Below are 20,391 nucleotides of genomic sequence, written 5' to 3'. Positions count from 1 at the left end.
TAAAGAAAAAGAAAAGGGGGACTCTCCACTTTTAGGTTTCATATAAACTCGTTAACTAGAGATTGGGTTTTGATTAAGCACGATATAATATATATGGCCGAAAAAGCCTTTTGGTTAGTTTACTTGGCTCACGTTTTCGTCTTCATATTTTCCTGTGGACTTGTCTTCTCCTTCTAGATAACTTGCATATTCTTCTCTTGACATATTCGATTTTGTTTTCTCCTCTAAACATTGGTGAGTTTAGGTTTTCTTTGTGTTGAAGTTACTTATTTCCAGACACAGCCACAGAGGTATCGATATTTACTTGGTTCATAAGTTGATCGATATTTACTTGGTTCATAAGTTGTTGCATTGGTAATAGATGTGTGACCTTTATTTGAGAACAAACCGTCCAATGGTCGTGCATATGGTGGGCCTTGTACCAGAGAGATCTGCGCCGCTCTATTAATGATCACTGACATACCACTAGTAGATCTTTTCGCATGCAAATATATTTTATATTATTTTCTTTGTTAAAAGATTTTTCCTAGTATTATCATATGAGTAATTAATGTTTGTCCTTTAGCTTTCACTATAAAAACGCATATTATTATCGATAGTAAACATCCCAAATGTTCGGTTCATAGCATTTTCGATTTTCATATTTGAAAGGTAGAGAATCTTTTATATTTAACAAATTACAACTTTACAAGCATTGTAGTGAGGTTATATTTATACATGGTGCATCAAATAGATATAGGAGGATTAGTTTGCGATTTCAATGATTAAACCCAAAAAAGAACGACAAGAATAAAGTAAACTTAAACATCATATTCGAAATGAATCATATCCGTCTATGAATAATTATGTCAACTATTCAGCATTTACAATCACGCCAAACAATTGACACGTTATTCTCTAATCATAATATTGGTTACAAGAAATAGAAATTCACCGAATTACCTTTCCAAATTTTGTTCAAATAAATGTACGTATCTTATTATACTAATTTTATTTTGCATTTTCGTGTCCGCTAGATATGAACACGTCATCGATAACGTTCTATAAATATCATTCCTCTTGTCCAACTAATTAACTCACTCTCGAGAGTAGCGTGAGTCTTGAGGTTTCATTATTATTTTTTTGTTTTCCCTACAAGGAAGTAACAATGACCGTTGGTGCCGGAATCAGCGTCACCGACTCAGATTTGGTGGTGCTAGGTCACCGTGTTCTTCACGGCGTTCCGGAGAATGTCTTAGTTACCCCAGCTTCGGGAAACGCCTTAATCGACGGCGCGTTCATCGGCGTCACGTCAGATCAAACCGGAAGCCACCGTGTCTTCTCCCTTGGCAAACTCGAGTACTGTTCAAAATCCCTTTCCTACACTTTTGTTGTTAGATGTCACATAATTTGTTGAATTACTTGAGGCTTAGGGTATAAATGTTTTTTTTTTCCTTGGCAGAGACCTAAGGTTTATGTGTGTCTTCCGGTTTAAATTATGGTGGATGACTCAAAGAATGGGGACTAATGGGAAAGAGATTCCTTGTGAGACTCAGTTTCTAATCGTAGAAGCAAACCAAGGTTCTGATTTAGGAGGAAGAGATCAATCTTCTTCGTACGTTGTATTCTTACCTATACTTGAAGGAGATTTTAGAGCTGTTCTTCAAGGGAACGAGGCTAATGAGCTAGAGATTTGTCTTGAAAGTGGTAAGTTGACACAGCTAGCTAGATTTGAGTTGAATTTTTTTTGTTAGATTCTCTCTGAGATTTATATGGTTTTTGTATGGTCAAGGTGATCCAACCGTTGACCAATTCGAAGGGAGTCATTTGGTTTTTGTGGCTGCTGGCTCCGACCCTTTTGATGTCATTACCAAAGCTGTCAAGTATGTAATGTTTCTCAAGTCTCAACTTAAGACTTCTTTATGTCCAAATTTTTTTAGGGTTAAGAATCTTTGCCTTTCAATGATTATGCAGGGCTGTTGAACAACATCTTCAAACATTTTCACACCGAGAGAGAAAGAAAGTAAGGAAACATTGAGACGTTTTATGTGATCTTTGATTATATACATACCAAAATTAACTCTGAAAATTTCCCCTGTTTTGGTTGTGTTCAGATGCCAGATATGTTGAATTGGTTTGGTTGGTGCACTTGGGATGCATTCTATACCAATGTCACAGCCAAAGACGTCAAGCAAGGACTTGAGAGGTTCTCCTGAGTCTTTACTTTTGAAGATGGCTTTAGTAACTGTGACTTAACCAAACCTGCACTGATTCTCTGTAGCCTCAAAGCTGGTGGGGTTACCCCAAAGTTTGTCATAATTGATGATGGATGGCAATCTGTTGGCATGGATGAGACCAGTGTAGAATTCAACGCTGATAATGCTGCCAAGTAAGTAATTAAGCTCTCTTAATTCTGATTTAAGTTCTTTCTTTAGTCTTAATAAACCACTCTTTATCTTTTGTGCTTACCTTCAGTTTTGCAAACCGGTTAACTCACATCAAGGAGAATCATAAGTTTCAAAAGGATGGCAAAGAAGGCCACCGGGTGGATGACCCTTCATTGAGTCTTGGACATGTTATCACAGACATTAAGAGTAATAATTCGCTCAAGTATGTTTATGTTTGGCATGCGATAACAGGATATTGGGGAGGAGTCAAACCAGGTGTTTCTGGTATGGAACACTACGAATCCAAGGTTGCGTATCCAGTTTCTTCACCAGGAGTTATGTCCAGTGAGAATTGTGGATGTTTAGAAAGCATAACTAAGAATGGACTTGGTTTGGTGAATCCTGAGAAAGTCTTTAGCTTCTATAATGATCTTCACTCATACCTTGCATCCGTTGGGGTCGATGGTGTCAAAGTAGACGTCCAAAACATTCTTGAAACTCTTGGAGCTGGACATGGTGGTCGTGTCAAACTTGCAAAGAAGTATCACCAGGCTTTGGAAGCTTCTATTTCAAGAAACTTCCCTGACAATGGTATTATCTCTTGCATGAGTCATAACACAGATGGTCTCTACAGGTTAGCTTCTGGACCTACAACGTTGTTCTCATTGATATTTATCCATAATTATTACTATCCCTTCTAATTTCTTCTTGTAATGATACTTTAGCGCAAAAAAGACTGCTGTTATAAGAGCATCAGACGATTTCTGGCCTAGAGACCCCGCTTCACACACGATCCACATTGCTTCTGTTGCATATAACACACTTTTCCTTGGAGAGTTTATGCAGCCGGACTGGGACATGTTTCATGTACGTTGAATTGCTTTAACAAACTTTTCTGAACTTGTGAATGAATCTATCTGTTTCTCATTGCAGAGTTTGCATCCGATGGCTGAATATCATGCTGCAGCTCGCGCGGTTGGAGGATGTGCCATATATGTCAGGTAATCACAAGATTCAATACCATTTGACAAACAAATTATCATAGTAAAATGAGCTGCAAGTAAGTAACTCTAGATCCATTCAAACTTGTTAAACAGCGACAAACCGGGACAACATGACTTCAACCTTTTAAGAAAGCTAGTACTTCGAGACGGTTCCATACTCAGAGCAAAGCTTCCCGGAAGACCAACCAGTGATTGCTTCTTCAGTGATCCAGTCAGAGACAATAAAAGGTATCTCGTTTTCCTTTACTTGGAAGAGAAGAAAGCTTAAATCTTAACTAACTGTTGTATTATACTTTGCAAGTCTTCTGAAAATATGGAACCTGAACGAATTCACTGGCGTTATTGGAGTTTTCAACTGCCAAGGCGCTGGATGGTGTAAGAACGAGAAGAGATACCTAATCCATGACCAAGAACCTGGGACCATTTCTGGTTGTGTCCGAACCAATGATGTTCATTATCTTCATAAAGTAGCAGCCTTTGAATGGACAGGAGATTCCATTGTCTATTCCCATCTCAGAGGTAGTACACAAACTCAAACATCAGTCTAAATTACTCTGATTATACTAAAACCTTCACTTTTTTTTTCCTTTTCTATCAGGAGAGTTAGTGTATCTCCCAAAAGATACATCTTTACCAGTGACATTGATGCCACGTGAATACGAAGTTTTCACGGTGGTTCCGGTGAAGGAATTTTCCGATGGAAGTAAATTTGCACCGGTGGGGCTTATGGAGATGTTTAATTCTGGAGGAGCCATTGTGAGTTTAAGATACGATGACGAGGGGACTAAATTTGTCGTTAGGATGAAACTTCGAGGCAGTGGTTTGGTTGGTGTTTACTCGTCCGTTCGACGACCACGAAGTGTTACGGTGGATTCAGACGACGTGGAGTACCGGTATGAACCGGAATCCGGTTTAGTTACGTTTACTTTAGGAGTTCCGGAGAAAGAATTGTATCTGTGGGACGTGGTCATCCAATAATTATTGATCTGTATAATTGTATCAGTTCTGTATTGATTTGTTGGTTAATCTGTATGGGTTATCGACCAGACCAATACAAATCAAACAGATTGGTCCGTGTTCGTTTTGATATAATAATACAAAAAAAAAATGTTTGTTGTATGGCTTAGCATGCATTAGTGTAATCATTTTCTTCCTTCTTATTTATCATCAACGGTGTAAAATCTGTAAAATGTTATGGTGCAAATTTAGTTGTCCACAAGAGAACAACCAGACGACTATGTAATCATATCTGTAGATAGTAGTAGACTAGTAGATCCGTGCATTTTTAGCAATACTTCCACTAATAAAACTCGCAAATTAAAGCATTCTTAATTACTCTGAAAATGACTTCTACACACACCCTAAATGTTTTTATAGAAAATTTGGTTTTGGTCTAATTATTTTGATTTGGTTCGGTCTAGTAATTGATCAGTTTATGATATTTTTTGAAAGGATTTTTTTTTTTTTTTGGTCGTCTTTTGAAAGGAAAATTTTAAGAAATTATAAACGATTTATTTAAGTCCAGAAACGAAAGGGATCGAATCAATGATAAAAAAATTGCCTTAACAAAAAAGTTTTAAAAAAATTGGGATTACTTGATGCGGTCGATAGTTAATTTATTCTGGACTATGGTAACACGTCATGTTTAGGACCACTATGTTTTAACTAAAAACTGATATTAAAATAAAATTTATCGACCGCAATTGCTCTTTTTTTTCTCCTATATTTAAATCTTCACAGTAATTCACAGTTCACATATATTTCAATATTCATTAGTCATAACATTAGAAAGTAACAATATTGAGTCCAAATATTTTTTAAAAATCGGAAATTAGATAAAGTTCCAATAGTCTTTTTTCTTTTCTAAGTCTAAATAAATTCAATTAACTAGTTTCATAAATTATTTGAAAGAAGAAAATAAAAAATCGAAACATGTCTTTAAAAATGAGTAGAAGAAGGAAAGTTCCTCTCGATCACGCACTTGTTTACTGACATCTCCCAAATTCTTTAGTATCATCTCTCAATAAAAAAGAACAGACCATTGGGATCACAAATCTCCGAAGAAGAAGAAGAAGATATCAAAGTGTTTATTTTTGTGGGATTTCTGCTGCAACTTGTTCAAGTCTTTCTTCTCTGACCATTGGTTGACTTCTTCTTAGGTACTAAAACTTTCGAATCTCTCTTCACCGTTTCGTTGATCCCTCCGATCATCTTTAGGTCTTCTATTTGATTCTTGGTAGTTTATATCTGGTTTTAGGGTTTTGATATTGGATGGAATTGGGTTTGTGTTTTTCAAATATCAAGTCATTTGATTGGGCTCTGATTTCATGGAAAGATTAAGCTTAGATTAACACATTTTCAGTTGAATCGTGCAAGCTTGTTCTGGATTCTTGTTTTCACATTTGGTTGTGGTTTATATACTGTATAACGGAATGCTCTTTGATACTGATGATTGATCTCCTAAGCATTTCCAATCTCCAGGTTTCCAGAAGAAGACGATATTGTAGTGTATCCTCGTTTTCATGTTTTCTTAGCACAAGTCTATGGGTTGTTGTAAAGTGCCAGCTCTTATTCAGGCCCAGGTAGAAGTAAGTTTGTTCATGATCGATCATGTATTATCTTTGATTATATGGCTCTTCATTGTCAGCTTAATGGAAAGATTACAACTTTGAACAGATGGGGTTGGTTAATGATGTTGAGCACAAAAGCCTTTTTAGACGAGATACTGATTCCCCAGAAAGAAAAGCAGCTTCCTTGATGGAACAAGGATCACTTTCTGCAAGTTTTCGAGAATGCTCAACTAAAACACCTAATAACAGTGTGCTCCAGAGCTTCAAGATTGTGATTTTATCGAATAAACTTAATCTTTTGTTGCCTTTTGGTCCTCTGGCAATACTACTCCATTACTTGACAGATAATAAGGTGAGCAGTTGTACTTTTTGGGTACTATTCATAGCAGTTTCATTTCTTCCTGTTATTTCCCAAGAAATGATTCTTCTTGTGGCTCAGGGATGGATCTTCTTATTGAGCTTAGTAGGCATCACACCATTAGCTGAACGTCTCGGATATGCCACCGAGTAAGCTGTTGCTCGCACTTGTAACTCTATAAGTTACAATGTTATCATTCTATCAGCAAGGCTTATCTATAAGTAACCGTTTATTTTGTGACAGGCAATTAGCTTGTTACACTGGTTCAACTGGTATGACTTGGTTTCTTCTGATCGCCATTCTATTGCGGGTTTACTTTGTTTTCTCCTGATATCTTTTTGACGCTGTTTACAAATTTAACAGTTGGAGGTCTCCTAAACGCTACATTTGGAAACGTGACAGAGCTGATCATATCGATTTTCGCTCTTAAAAGTGGAATGATACGTGTTGTACAGCTGACATTGCTCGGCTCGATACTTTCTAACATGTTACTTGTACTTGGCTGCGCCTTCTTTTGTGGCGGGCTTGTATTTTCCCAGAAAGAGCAAGTCTTTGACAAAGTAGGAATATCATCACTTGTTCTCTTCTTTTTTTCAATGTAATTGTCCCTGTTGTTCTGTAATTTATACCATGTTTCTGAGCTTATTTATTCTGCAATGCAGGGTAATGCTGTTGTGAATTCGGGATTGCTTTTGATGGCTGTCATGGGACTACTCTTCCCCGCAGTTCTTCATTACACGCACAGTGAGGTTCATGCTGGGTCATCAGAGCTTGCTCTCTCAAGATTCAGCAGTTGCATAATGCTCGTTGCCTATGCTGCTTACCTCTTTTTCCAGTTAAAGAGCCAGCCGAGCTCTTATACCCCTCTCACCGAGGTTTGTTGTCTTTGACCTTCGGTTGACTTTCGTTTTTTCTTACAAAAAGCCTGGAAACGATAGACTAAGATAATTATAAATAGAACAATTGTTTCAACATTTGTTTTTTTTCATTTTCGAGTTTTCACCAGTATATCCATGACCACAGAATATTCGTGCCAGTTTTACGGGGTCTGTCGAATTTCTGTTTTATAAAGCCGAGTGGTTGCTATCTTTCTCTTCTAATTGGACTGATCTCAGCTGTTTGGTAAACATTGTTAATTTGTAGGAAACTAACCAGAACGAAGAAACTTCAGACGATGATGAAGATCCTGAGATCTCCAAGTGGGAAGCTATTATCTGGCTTTCAATCTTGACGGCTTGGGTCTCTCTTCTTTCCGGCTATCTTGTTGATGCCATAGAGGTGAATAGCAACCTGCTTTTTTTTCTATCTTAGTATTTCGAACAAAGATCTTACGTGTATTAACTTGGCCTGTTTATTCATTTCCATATGATCAGGACAACATTGTAATGCTAGTTTATGAGTTTGACTTATGGTTTTGTATTATTGTTTTTCAATCTGTAATAGGGTGCTTCAGTCTCATGGAAGATACCAATCTCTTTTATCAGTGTCATCTTACTTCCTATAGTTGGGAATGCGGCCGAGCATGCAGGTGCCATCATGTTTGCCATGAAAGACAAGCTGGTACACAGACAAGTCTCTTGCGTTTTGATGTCTTTGATTCTCTTCTTTAGGTTCTAACTTTATTATTCTCCTCTACAGGATCTGTCTTTGGGAGTGGCTATTGGATCCTCCATTCAGATTTCTATGTTCGCGGTATGTATATGAAATGTGAACTTGGGTCTAGTACTGAACATTCTCTAAAAGATTTTGTCTGATAGTTTGATTGGATTTAGGTTCCTTTTTGCGTGGTTATCGGATGGATGATGGGTGCCCAAATGGACCTAAATTTCCAGCTATTTGAGACGGCTACTCTGTTCATAACTGTTATTGTTGTAGCTTTCTTTCTCCAGGTAAATCTTGAAGCTAATTACGAAACCAATCTCGAGTATATCTCTCTCTTCAAAGTTGTTAAATGTCTTTGTGTGTGGTGTTTTTATGCAGGAAGGAACATCGAATTACTTCAAAGGATTGATGCTCATTCTTTGCTATTTGATAGTCGCCGCTAGTTTCTTTGTACACGAAGATCCTCATCAAGGTTAGTGTTGAATTTGCTATATATATTCCTTTCTCTGTGTCAACTCTCTGTTGAAACCTGTTTTTGTCTTCTTATTTTTTGACAGATGATATATAAATCAACCCAAAAGAACATAAAAAGTTTGTATCCTAAAACTAAAGCCTGAAGATCTCAGGAACACATCATCTTACATGTACATTTGAGATTCTAGAGTTTGTTTCATAACATTTGAAAGTAGCTCCATTTTACGGTTTTACCTTCCCTTAGGGGCTTATAGGGTTACAAATTTGTAAAATTACCTTGATAACTATGATGGGAAGATTCAAGATTGGAGTGTCTCTTCTTTTCTAAGTATGCTTGTTTATCCTCTAATATATAGAGGATTTTCTTTGAACAGTTTATGGACGGTTGTATTCATACATTTAATGGTAAAAAACAAGATGACACTAGTTATAGTTAAGTCTTACTCAAAACAATATTGTGAGCCATATTTGGCATAAGATTGCAGAATTTCTTCTGCAAATATTTATCATAGTTCGTAAGAAGATGAGTTCCAGATGGATTTGTTGAAAATGTGGATCAACAAAAGCAGCATTGAGTCGACATTCGGCAACCTTAAGCTGCAAAACAAGTTTGAGCTTCAAGGTATGGAATCGTGCTTCAGTGTCATACCTTTAAGGAACAAAGAAACTAAAGAAATGGAAACCTTTTAATACTTCAATACTGGAGTTCCATAAACAATTCAAAGACCATCTGTTGTAACTTCTCCCCCAAGCAACGAGTGAGTGGATGCTTATTGTGCTTGTAATCATGTGTCACATGCCATACACTCTTAAGGAATAGTTAAGGTTAACAAGGACTAGACTTTCTAAGAACTCGATATACAGATCAATGAGATCACAAATCTCATGTATATGGAGCTATATTTGATGTTCAGCAACTTCTTCAAGTCTATAAGGTGGTGTAAGGTGCCAGCTTTTATGCAGGCGAAGGTAGAAGTAAGTTAGTCCACGTTCACGTCTTGTCTCAGTTATTTGGCTCCTCATTATCAGCTTAAGAACTAAATTATTATCGTAAACAGATGGGGCTTGTTAATGAAGTTGAGCTTAAAAGCCTTTTGGAACAAGAAACAGATTCCCCACAAACAAATGCAGCTTCTTTGATGGAGCAAGGATCACTTCGAGAACGCAGAGCTAAAGCGCCTAGGAACAGTGTGGTCCAGAGCTTCAAGATCGTCATTTTATCGAATAAACTAAATCTTTTGTTGCCTTTCGGTCCTCTAGCAATACTAGTCCACTACTTGACAGATAATAAGGTGAGAGCAGTTGTAGTCTCAGGTACTTATCATAATTAGTTTTGTTTCTTCTTGTTTAGTCTCAAGAAACGATTCTTGTTGTGGCTCAGGGGTGGTTCTTCTTACTAAGCTTAGTAGGTATCACACCATTAGCTGAACGTCTCGGATATGCCACAGAGTAAGTTGTTCCTCACACTTGTGACTCTTTAATTACCATATCATCAAACACTAACCGTTTAGTTTTGTAACAGGCAATTGTCTTGCTACACAGGCGCAACTGGTATGACTTGGTTTCTTCCGTTACTCTCTTTTTTTTTCTCCTAATATATTTGTGACGCGCTAGACAATTTTGACAGTTGGAGGTCTCCTCAATGCTACATTTGGAAACGTGATTGAGCTGATCATATCGATTATCGCTCTTAAAAATGGAATGATACGCGTTGTACAGTTGACGCTGCTTGGCTCGATTCTTTCTAACATTTTGCTTGTACTTGGCTGCGCTTTTTTCTGTGGCGGCCTTGTGTTTCCCGGGAAAGATCAAGTCTTTGACAAAGTTTGCATATCATTCTTTCTTTTCTTTTTTCTGTTTAGTTCAATTCTTCTTGTTTCTTATCTTATTTCTTCTACCATACAGAGGAATGCAGTTGTGAGTTCGGGCATGCTTTTAATGGCAGTCATGGGACTACTCTTCCCCACATTTCTTCATTACACGCACAGCGAGGTTCATGCTGGATCATCAGAGCTTGCTCTGTCGAGATTTATCAGTTGTATAATGCTCGTTGCCTATGCAGCTTATCTCTTTTTCCAGTTAAAGAGCCAGCCAAGTTTTTATACCGAGGTTCCTTGTCTTTTAAGTTAACTACATATATAAAATTGTTTCTTACAAGTTACAACCACTTTCATCATCTAAATGATTCTTGCCAGTTCTACTTAAAACTTATCTCTGCTGTAAATTATAGAAAACTAACCAGAACGAAGAAACTTCAAACGATGATGAAGATCCTGAGATCTCCAAGTGGGAAGCTATCATCTGGCTTTCAATCTTTACGGCTTGGGTCTCTCTTCTTTCGGGCTATCTTGTCGATGCCATAGAGGTAACTAAAGACCCTGTATTTCATTCTTAAGAAGATCTTATATTATTACGTTGTCATCTTGTGTTATGTTGTTTTTGAATCTGTAATAGGGTACTTCGGTCTCATGGAAGATACCAATCTCTTTTATCAGTGTCATCTTGCTTCCTATAGTTGGGAATGCGGCTGAGCATGCAGGTGCGATTATGTTTGCCATGAAAGACAAGCTGGTACGTAAACAAGTCTCTTTCATTTTGATGTCTTTGCTTCTTTTCTTTAGTTATAAATTTATTATTCTCCTCTACAGGATCTGTCTTTGGGAGTGGCTATTGGATCCTCCATTCAGATTTCTATGTTCGCGGTATGTATATGATATGTGAACTTGGGTCTAGTACTCAACATTCTCTAAAAGATTTGGTCTGATAGTTTAATTGGATTTAGGTTCCTTTTTGTGTGGTGATCGGATGGATGATGGGTGCACAAATGGATCTAAATCTCCAGCTATTTGAGACGGCTACTCTGCTCATAACTGTTATTGTTGTAGCTTTCTTTCTCCAGTTAGTTAATCTTGAAGCTAATTATGAAACCAATGTTGATTTTATCTTCATGATCGCTAATCACGAAACCATGCATTCTTGAGTTTTTCTTGCATGAAGCTGTGTTTGTTGTAATGCAGGAAGGGACATCGAATTACTTCAAAAGATTGATGCTCATTCTTTGCTATTTGATAGTCGCTGCTAGTTTCTTTGTACACGAAGATCCTCATCAAGGTTAGTGTTGAATTTGCTATATACACCTTTCTCTGTGTCAACAAGAAAACCTAATATCTCTGCTGAAACGTGTTTTTTTTTTGTGTTCTTATTTCTTGACAGATGATATAAAAATTAACCAACCCTAAAGAACACAATATGGTGTGTGAGACAGTTTGTGTCATAAAACTAATCCCTTATATGATCTCAGGAACAGACCATCAGCAGATATGCACATGCAGGACACCATCCTATACATATGAGATTCTATAGTTTGTCTCATAAAAATTGAAAGTAATAATCCCATTTTACATTTACCTCCCCTTAAATTCTCTAGTTCCCTTACTGGCTTAGGGCTACCAATTTGTAAAATTGTATTCATAACTAGTTTATAGGAATATATTTTTTTATCTTCATTTCTTTCAACAGATCTTAATTAACATAAAATGGTTTGGGAAGTCAAACTAGTAGTAGCACTACGTACTTGATTATTCATGAGAATTTAAAGTAAGTGGAATATATTGGTATAAAATAGCATAAATTCTTCCGTAAAGTTTTCGTATCTTGGATGGTTTTGATCAATAGCTCTTCAGATGAGTTCCAAGTGGCAATGCTGAGAAACAACAGTGGATCGAGATTTACAAACCCTAATCTGCTTGAGGCTTAGAGCCGAGTGACATGTTAAGATGCGTTCTAATATTTTGACACCAAACTTGCCTCGGTGTCACACCTTTGAACATGATAGAATTTGCAATATTAGGTTATGGTTTTTTTATCCAGGCCTGAGAGAGTCCCAAGTTGCTTTAGAGGAGAAATTGAGTCTCAAAATTTTCATACATGTTTGAAAACGTGAAAGAAAAAAATATAACCTAAGCCAAAGTGCTTTATTTAATTTTATTTGCCTTAATTCTGCATCTAAATTATTAAAAGTTAGATATTACTTTCTTGTCAATATCAATTTAGTTTTAAAAATATAGTTTAGATTACTTTATATACATAAAAATAAATTTAAATTCAAGGATCAATATTTAATAAAAAATATCAACTTATTAATGAGCTCAATTAGTTCCTAGAAATATTGTTTACATTGTTAATGTAATACAGTTGGGTACAAACTGTGCGGACCAACATCTTAGAAATACAAAAGAACAATGGAAACTATAATCTTATATAATAAAGTAAGGTTTCCTCAAACTTGTACTCTAAAAATCTGACAAGTGGCGCTCTATTCATTCGCATGTGTCATTCTTCTCAAATTTAAATATACTATTTTCCATATTCTTTGAGTTTAATTACAGTTTTATAATTAAAAAAAAACTTATAACATTTTTGTAATGCCCTTTTTCTAAATAGTAAGGTTCCTCAAACTTGTACTCTAAAAATCTGACAAGTGGCGCTCTATTCATTCGACATGTGTCATTCTTCTCAAATTTAAATATACTATTTTCCATATTCTTTGAGTTTAATTACAGTTTTATAATTAAAAAAAAACTTATAACATTTTTGCAATGCCCTTTTTCTAAATAATTATTTTTCCTAAAAAATATCATTTATCAATATTTTCATATAATTACCATAATATTAGAATTTCTCAACAAAATAATTTCTCAGGAATTAAAGAATGAAATATTAGTTTTATCTTTCAAACCAAAGATCAAATATTTTTTCTCTAAAATACCTTCAAAATATAAAAAATGTATGAGTAGATTATGGTATGTGTTTGTTGACAATATGATCATTTGTTTATTTGTTTTAAAAAAATTTGGCCTCTCACATAATCGATTAAATGTTTATTTGTATATCTTGAAACAAAATAAACAACATAACTGACCATATAACTTAAGTCATAAATATCATTTACAATATAATAAATTGAATGAAAAAACAATGAATTACTCATAATATGTTTCAGTTATGTTGTGAGGTTAATATTCTATTTAATGACACATGTGATATCACGTTTTCTTTTATTTATTATGTCTAACTATTGCAGTTTTTTTTTTAGTCAACTAAACTGTTCTATTTCATAAATCAAAGCAGTTACGTTACACTAACATAATTATCATTTATGTAATTATGACCATGATTTAAATATTTAGTATCATATTTAATATCATTTTTAGTGTAACCCTTCACCTTATAAAATGCAAGACGCTGCATGTCAGTTTTTTTAAGTTGGTTTCTCTGCATTTGTTAACGCTTGAGGTTGAAGCTTCATTCTTTCTATACGAAGATAATAAAAACGTGCATGGTAAGTTTCAGGAATTACTTCGAGAGGTTGCCTGTGAAGCTTCCTAATAACCGCCATGTGGAGAAGGAGAAGAAGAAGGAGGTGAAAGAAGAGGACGTGGAGAATTGGGGGCTTAGAGAGTTGATCGATGGTGGTGCCGTTGCTCCTGGTAGGATTCTTCATAGGAACAACATCAACATCGGTTCCTCAAGGTTTGTTTCTTACAACTCCTTTTAAACTTATATCATTCTGTGTTGCTTTCGGGATTGTTTAAACACCGAAATAATATTTTGTGGTCTGCTAAGTCTTTCCACATAATTAAATTGAAAGTAAAGAGAAAAAAAGACAAACCACGAACCATATGAGTATGACGGATTGGAGAAACCAAAGAATGGTAATCTCAAAGGTTTGCTTCGTCCTCTGTATTACGTTGTTTTTTATTTTTCTCATTTTCACCAAAGAAATGAACTAAAATCAAGTTTCTCTCTCATTTTTATAATTTTAATATTTGTTTTGTGTAGCCTTTGTATCGTCCAAATGTGGTGATACTGATTCACACTTTGTTACTTCTCTTCTTTATAACATGTTTCATGTGTTTTTGCTAATACATCCTTTTATAGGTGCAATGGTAGATACAAAGTGGCTTAAAAATTATTACACTAAGAATTTCTTAGCAATCATTACACTGAGAATTTCTGTTCATGATGAAGGTAATAGGTAGGCAAATCATATATGTGTTGCTCGATGCTCATCTGTGATGTATATTTTATTTAATGTCATGGTTCTAATTTTTTCTCCAGCTATTTGTGTTTTAACTATTCGAGTCATAACCATAGTCAAAGTTTCAAAGTTTAGTAAATGGTGTCAAAGGCCTTTAGCTTCACTTTAGTGGTTCGACATGGGAACCCGGTGTCTTCAACCTGCTATTTTATGAACATGTCTGATATTTTAATAGAGGATATAAACATAGTATTAATGGATATACATATATATATATATATATATTTAACTGAATATCTTTAAAAACAAAATTTTATGTGAATATCTTGAAATAAAGAGGTTGAGTCAAATTTTAGAGTATATGCATAAGTGAATATGTGAAAGGTGGATTTCCTTTAGAAATGACTTGATGAAAAATGTCTAAGGTACCTTCTCACTTTTACATGAGAAACAAGGTAACTTTTACCTTCATTTTCTACTTATTCTTCATGTTTTGAAGTTGACCAATGTTGTTTATAAAATATTTATGTCAAGTTGCTAAAATTCATATTAATCTTTAAAATTATTTTAGTTTTTCAATGAAAAATACCAACAGTGAGTACTCAACCAAATGATAAACATATATAGCCAAATGTTTATTGGATCCATATGATATTTCCTGGTTGGTCCTGCTTAATATATTCACTTTTTATTTTAATGTGTGGCTACTTCTTTAATTTTCGTCTCTTTCATTTAGTTTATAGTTTAATATACAAACATTATTCCTATTTGTACACATTTGATTTATTATTGATCTTATGTTCTAAACAGTAACTTATAACTCATTTTACTAATCGTAGTAATTGAAAGAATGTTTATCTTTTACTTATCATGCTAAATTTACACTATATTTCGTTTCTTAAGTTTTATAGTGACCATAATAATTCGTCTTTTGATGCATTTGTTGGCAAATGAGGTAATATAGAAAGAAATTACATGGATAAAGATAATATAGAACCTACGAGATTTGATGAATGATGAAACTATACAAAATATATAATCTTCATTGATATCATTGGTGGGAAATTCTGTTAATTTAAATTATTTTGTATGTTGTTACTTGTTACATTGTACTTTAAATTTTAAATTTATTTAGTTTTCAACCGAATTATGGTATATTTTCTTCAATATTTGATTATGTGCATCGAAATAACTTTAAACTTCTTTATTAAAAATCATGTGTATATAATAAATCATTAGTAAATAAATTCAATACTTTCTTACCATATTGTTCAAAGATGGAAGAAATAGTAAATAATTTGAATATTAATTGTATAAAGTATTTAGAGTTCTTTTGATATCAATTAGTATTAATATATCAATATTCATATATGTTAATCTTACTCATTAATCAAGACTTTATCAATCTCACAACTTCAAATTTATTAACTACTTTACAATTTACACACATACTATAATCAATATGATATATACAATTATGAAATCTTTTACTCAGAGAAATATTGCATATCATTTTCATATATTTAAATAAAACACAAGGCTTATCTTGTATATCAATATTATAATTTTTCTTTTTTGATCAATTCGATAATTTTTAATTTATAAATACCCAAATTTTAGATTAGAATTCATAAACTAAATGTTTAGTTTAAAACTAAAATATCATAATCACAATATTTATGATATTTTTTATTGAATGTATTATAAAATAATTTAATATTATATTAATATATATTAGTTATAGACATATATTTCACTACATTCATTTCACCCACGCATCGCGTAGGACATTTTCTAGTACTATATAATTTTAAGTACTCTATCCCACAAACAATTAAAAGAACACGAAGACACCAAATCTGAATACCGAAAGAAAAAGGGTTGTGTGGAACGACGATCACACCTATAGCAAATTGCTCGAGTGTTATCATTGTTACGAATAACTGAGACCGTTGAACGTTTTTGTTTTATGTAGAAGGACGTTGGCTTCAAGAAGATTGGGTTTCCCAGTAAGCAACTAACATGAACCGTGACATTGCAATAATCATTGCATGTATAGAACCACTCTTCTGCATCTAATTTCGCCTCACATATGTCGCACCAATATTGAGCATTTGTTGTATCTTCTTCCCCGTAGCAAAGAGCGAGTGGATGTTTATCGTGCTTGTAGTGTGTCATACTTGGCAAAGTAGCGCATTTTAGGCCCAAGAATGACTTGCATTCCATACACTCAAGGGAATAAGGTGAACAATGACTAGACTCACACCCCATGCATTCTCCCTTTGTGAGATTAAAGAAGAGCTCATGTGAATGGCTTCCATGTATAAAAGGATCCGGAAGGGAAGCGCATCGTGCGTCTAATTGGAATCGGCAGCCTTTTTCGCTGCATATGTACATGAAACCAAAACCTAATTGGTCACAACCACTGCAATTGAACATGCCTTTGACATTTCGCGAATACAATTTACCCCCCATCATTCTCATGTGGACCTCAAGTGGCTTAGGAGGAATTGGATGGAGTATAAGCCGGTGTTTGTGTAGCGGATGGTCTTTTTTACGAGGAAAGGAAGCACATGCTTCGTGGAGAAGGAAGCTGCATTGCGTACAACCATAAAAACTTTCAGACTCTAAGATTGGTATGATGCATGCCTGACAGAAGCTGTCTGCATCAAAAACTCCGTTTCTGATGTTGAGTCTTAGATAATGCTCATGGCTGAAATGTTGTATTGTCTTGTCATCAATCCTCTCAAATGGCTCGACGTCTTCATCAGGTTCTTCTGGAACTCCGTCAAGATCTTTTCCGTCCCATATTCTTTCTTCTATTGCACATTTGGAATGGACAGCATAGTGGCATCCCCTATTGCAAGAAAACTGCCCATAGGTGACATCAATGGTAAGGCGACAGACGCCACAAGGGTATATTCCGGAAGGAAGAGAGGGAGAGAGAGATAAACGGTGTTGATGACGGGTGATTTTAATAACACGTGGTAAGAAGATACATGCCATGTGGACCATGAGGTTACATGAAAGACAAGCATAGACGTAATCATTGGTGTTTTCAAGAGACAAGCCACAAGCATCACATGGCAAAGGGATTCGTCTAGGAAAAATGGAGAGGGGGTGCTCATGGCTCTTGAGATGAGAGATAGTGGAAAGTGGTGGGTTTCTAGCACAAGTGAGGTTTAGGTTAAATTTGCAAATAGAACAGTGATAGTATACCTCTTGGAGATTCGTCTGACAACATTTGCATTTCAAATCGGATATAGAAGAATCTGAGGAGACATCATCGGATATAGAAGAATCTGAGGAGACATCATCTGACGCATCGGAGTCCTCTGTTTCGGAGTCGGAGGGTTCCTCTTGCCATGAAGCGGGCAGCTCCTTCAAATCAGTAAAAGAAGAATCTGAGGAGAAGGTGAGTTTCAGAGGATGTTGGGCGTGAAAAGGATGTCTGATCTCATGCGGGTACAAGTTGCAAACCTTGTGGTAACACATTTCACAAGTAGGACAATGATAGCTCCGATCATTTTCGGAGACCTCGTCTCCACATGTGTCGCAACTACTGTGATAATCGTTTCCCTCACGGAGAGTGTGAGGCCTAGTTAAAGGCATTGAACGACATCTTGGTAAGAGATAACAGGACTTGTGAATATCATAATCGCAGGTATCACAATGGAGATGATACTTAGTGCGATGATGTTTCTTGGTTCTGCAAATGAGGCATTTAGACATTCGTTGACCACCATATCGTCGAGAAAGCAAGTGCGTCGACTGAGAGGGATCAGATTGACGACACACCAGTATAGCACGAGAACTTAACTTCAATGTGATTTCTTCCATTTGTTTTTTGTTTTTTTTAGCAAATGAAGGAGAAAGTGAAGAGTTTTTAGATCTGCATATATTCTTAGGTTTACTCCCTTTTATTCTTATTTGTTAAGGCGAGACTTTGCTAATCATAGGATACCATTACCATACCAGACATGCTTTAGCTGTCACCTAAAGAGTTTAGTACTATTTCCTAAAGACCAACAAATTGAGTTACATTAAATCAAAGACCAATAGACAATATTTTAACTAGTTTGACTTTTTAGATTGGACAAAGTCGTGTTCTCGGATTTACTCCCTTCAGACAAGGTGCGTCTGGTGCGGTACTACTTGCAAACTATAATAAATGCATCTGTCATTAGAAAATTTCTCACTCATTTTTTTGAAAAAAAATTCACTTCTCCACGATAGCTAGATCTATAAAAATCAAAATAAAGGAATATTCCATTAAAATATACTAACTATGTTTTACACAATATAACTACTTATTAAAAAGAGTATACAAAAGTGTGAACCGTATATTCAGTTTACAAACTATATGAAATATTGAAATGTACGTTAACGGAATTAAAATTATTTTTATCTCTTTTTTTTCATTCGAACATGTGAAAATTAGAATTACATATTTGGGAATTATTTAGATTTAAATATTTTCATAATTTAAAAGAAAACATATCTATGAGCATATAGGTTAAAATTTTAAATTTAAATTAAAGACTTGAGTATCGAAATTGGTATAAATTAATAATTCATACTACTTTTTTCTGGGTGCTAAAAAAAATGTTTATGGAAATCTCAAAATACTTGATGTATTCTTATGAAATCTAGAAACATTTCATAAACTCCCATTTTTTATATTCAAATCTAAATTATATGAATTCAAAATCAGGTATCATTCTCATCGTATGGTGTTTATTCTTAAGTGAACGATCATATGATGTGTTTAGTTTTTGATATATTGCTTACTAGGTCCGCACACATGTTTTAAGAATACTAGATGAATATCTATGCTATGCATGGGTTTTTATTTTTAAATTTGTAGGAAAAAAATATGATTATAGTTTTTGTTATTTTTATTTTCATTTTGTGTGTGTTATTATCTAATTAATAAATTCATATCTATTTATGTTGTTATAATTTTTATGATTAGATTTATTTATAACTTTAAATATCAACTTTACATTTTTATATATAAATCTAATTATTTATATACATATTAATTTAATCTTTCACTATCATGAACACATACAACAACAATATATGATATATTGATACAATATATATAAATAAAGTTATTTATGTGGTTTGAAACTTGTCTAACTTAATTATTTATTTTATGTACTATCGCGTCATCTAATACACAAACCACATCATGATATGTTAGTAATTTAAGTTAACACTTTAGATATATTCCCTTACATATAGCCATATTGGAGAGAGTCTCATGTTTTAATTTTTTTTGTATGTCTAACGTTTCAAAGGATCATTGCGTGAAAAACAATTGTAACCACATAACATACAAGAATTAAAAAAAAGAAAGAAAATGTTATATGATAAGTCTTATTTACAAAACGTAATAATAATAAAATATTCAAGGTAAAATTACTAAATTAATATGAGATTAGGTAGCAAACATCTAAAGTACAACAAAATTAAAATTTTAGCCATTATGGAGTAATGAATATTGATAAAACAAAATTCAATAAAATAAATATAGTAGAATGAAAGTAGTGCTTGATACATTAGTATGATTTTTTACTTTGTTGGATGTTTTAAAAAAATCAGTAATTAATGGATGATTTAATACAGCAAAAGATTTTTAATGTTTCCTAAATTAATTTTTATTTAATTAATATAAAATAATAAATGTCATTTTCTTGTGTGATGATATGATATTTATAGTAAGAGAATTGGTCAAATTTCATATATATAATTTATTTTAAAAGAGTTTAGCATTTTTTTTAAAAGCAAATTATTTACATATTAATCAAAGACTGGTAGTGAGTGTTATTTTCATTATTTATACTTTTGAGACTGGACAAAGTCGTTTATGGGTTTATATGTTTCAGACCATTTCCAACTCTATTCAAACTCTATCTTTCGAGTAAGAATCTCTTCAATCTTCCATATTTTCAAGTTAATGATGGAAATT

The 20,391-nt window shown here is 34.1% G+C and overlaps 5 protein-coding genes across 7 annotated transcripts; 4 read left to right on the top strand and 1 right to left on the bottom strand.

Annotated features, from left to right (window-relative positions):
- Positions 1-1,076: 1,076 nt before the first annotated feature.
- Positions 1,077-4,599, top strand: SIP1 (seed imbibition 1). The gene is made up of 12 exons (NM_104450.4): positions 1,077-1,338; positions 1,442-1,686; positions 1,772-1,862; positions 1,954-2,002; positions 2,094-2,185; positions 2,261-2,368; positions 2,455-3,000; positions 3,092-3,233; positions 3,300-3,367; positions 3,464-3,598; positions 3,672-3,889; positions 3,969-4,599. The coding sequence occupies exons 1-12, from the start codon at positions 1,148-1,150 to the stop codon at positions 4,346-4,348; spliced, it is 2,265 nt and encodes a 754-aa protein (NP_175970.1). The 5' UTR covers positions 1,077-1,147; the 3' UTR covers positions 4,349-4,599.
- Positions 4,600-5,226: 627 nt separating this feature from the next.
- Positions 5,227-8,824, top strand: CAX5 (cation exchanger 5). 2 transcript variants are annotated; one of them, NM_001036119.2, is made up of 13 exons: positions 5,227-5,529; positions 5,852-5,958; positions 6,047-6,292; positions 6,380-6,447; positions 6,542-6,570; positions 6,662-6,858; positions 6,961-7,173; positions 7,442-7,576; positions 7,742-7,858; positions 7,937-7,990; positions 8,071-8,187; positions 8,279-8,372; positions 8,458-8,824. In NM_001036119.2, exons 2-13 carry the CDS (start codon positions 5,914-5,916, stop codon positions 8,466-8,468), a joined length of 1,326 nt encoding a protein of 441 aa, NP_001031196.1. In that variant the 5' UTR covers positions 5,227-5,529; positions 5,852-5,913; the 3' UTR covers positions 8,469-8,824. The 2 variants fall into 2 exon arrangements, with proteins under 2 accessions (NP_001031196.1, NP_175969.2); NM_104449.3 differs by having other exon boundaries at positions 5,336-5,529; positions 5,836-5,958; positions 8,458-8,803.
- Positions 8,825-9,214: 390 nt separating this feature from the next.
- On the top strand, positions 9,215-11,737 carry CAX6 (vacuolar cation/proton exchanger; the record flags this gene model as incomplete). Of its 2 annotated transcripts, NM_104448.4 has the most annotated exons (12): positions 9,215-9,349; positions 9,433-9,666; positions 9,756-9,823; positions 9,897-9,925; positions 10,002-10,198; positions 10,280-10,483; positions 10,605-10,739; positions 10,829-10,945; positions 11,023-11,076; positions 11,157-11,276; positions 11,392-11,485; positions 11,676-11,737. In NM_104448.4, 12 exons carry the CDS (start codon positions 9,260-9,262, stop codon positions 11,735-11,737), a joined length of 1,404 nt encoding a protein of 467 aa, NP_175968.4. The 2 variants fall into 2 exon arrangements, with proteins under 2 accessions (NP_175968.4, NP_001320656.1); NM_001333724.1 differs by lacking the exon at positions 11,676-11,737 and having other exon boundaries at positions 9,260-9,349; positions 11,392-11,490.
- A 1,975-nt stretch (positions 11,738-13,712) lies between these two features.
- On the top strand, positions 13,713-13,931 carry AT1G55710 (uncharacterized protein; the record flags this gene model as incomplete). The annotated part of the gene is made up of 1 exon (NM_104447.1): positions 13,713-13,931. One exon carries the CDS (start codon positions 13,713-13,715, stop codon positions 13,929-13,931), a length of 219 nt encoding a protein of 72 aa, NP_175967.1.
- A 2,283-nt stretch (positions 13,932-16,214) lies between these two features.
- AT1G55700 (Cysteine/Histidine-rich C1 domain family protein) lies at positions 16,215-18,264 on the bottom strand (the record flags this gene model as incomplete). The annotated part of the gene is made up of 1 exon (NM_104446.2): positions 16,215-18,264. The coding sequence occupies exon 1, from the start codon at positions 18,252-18,254 to the stop codon at positions 16,215-16,217; it is 2,040 nt and encodes a 679-aa protein (NP_175966.1). The 5' UTR covers positions 18,255-18,264.
- Positions 18,265-20,391: the final 2,127 nt, after the last annotated feature.

The sequence above is a fragment of the Arabidopsis thaliana genome (genome assembly GCF_000001735.4).
Source record: "Arabidopsis thaliana chromosome 1 sequence".
Taxonomy (NCBI): Eukaryota; Viridiplantae; Streptophyta; class Magnoliopsida; order Brassicales; family Brassicaceae; genus Arabidopsis; species Arabidopsis thaliana.
This window is presented reverse-complemented; position numbering and strand designations above follow the sequence as displayed.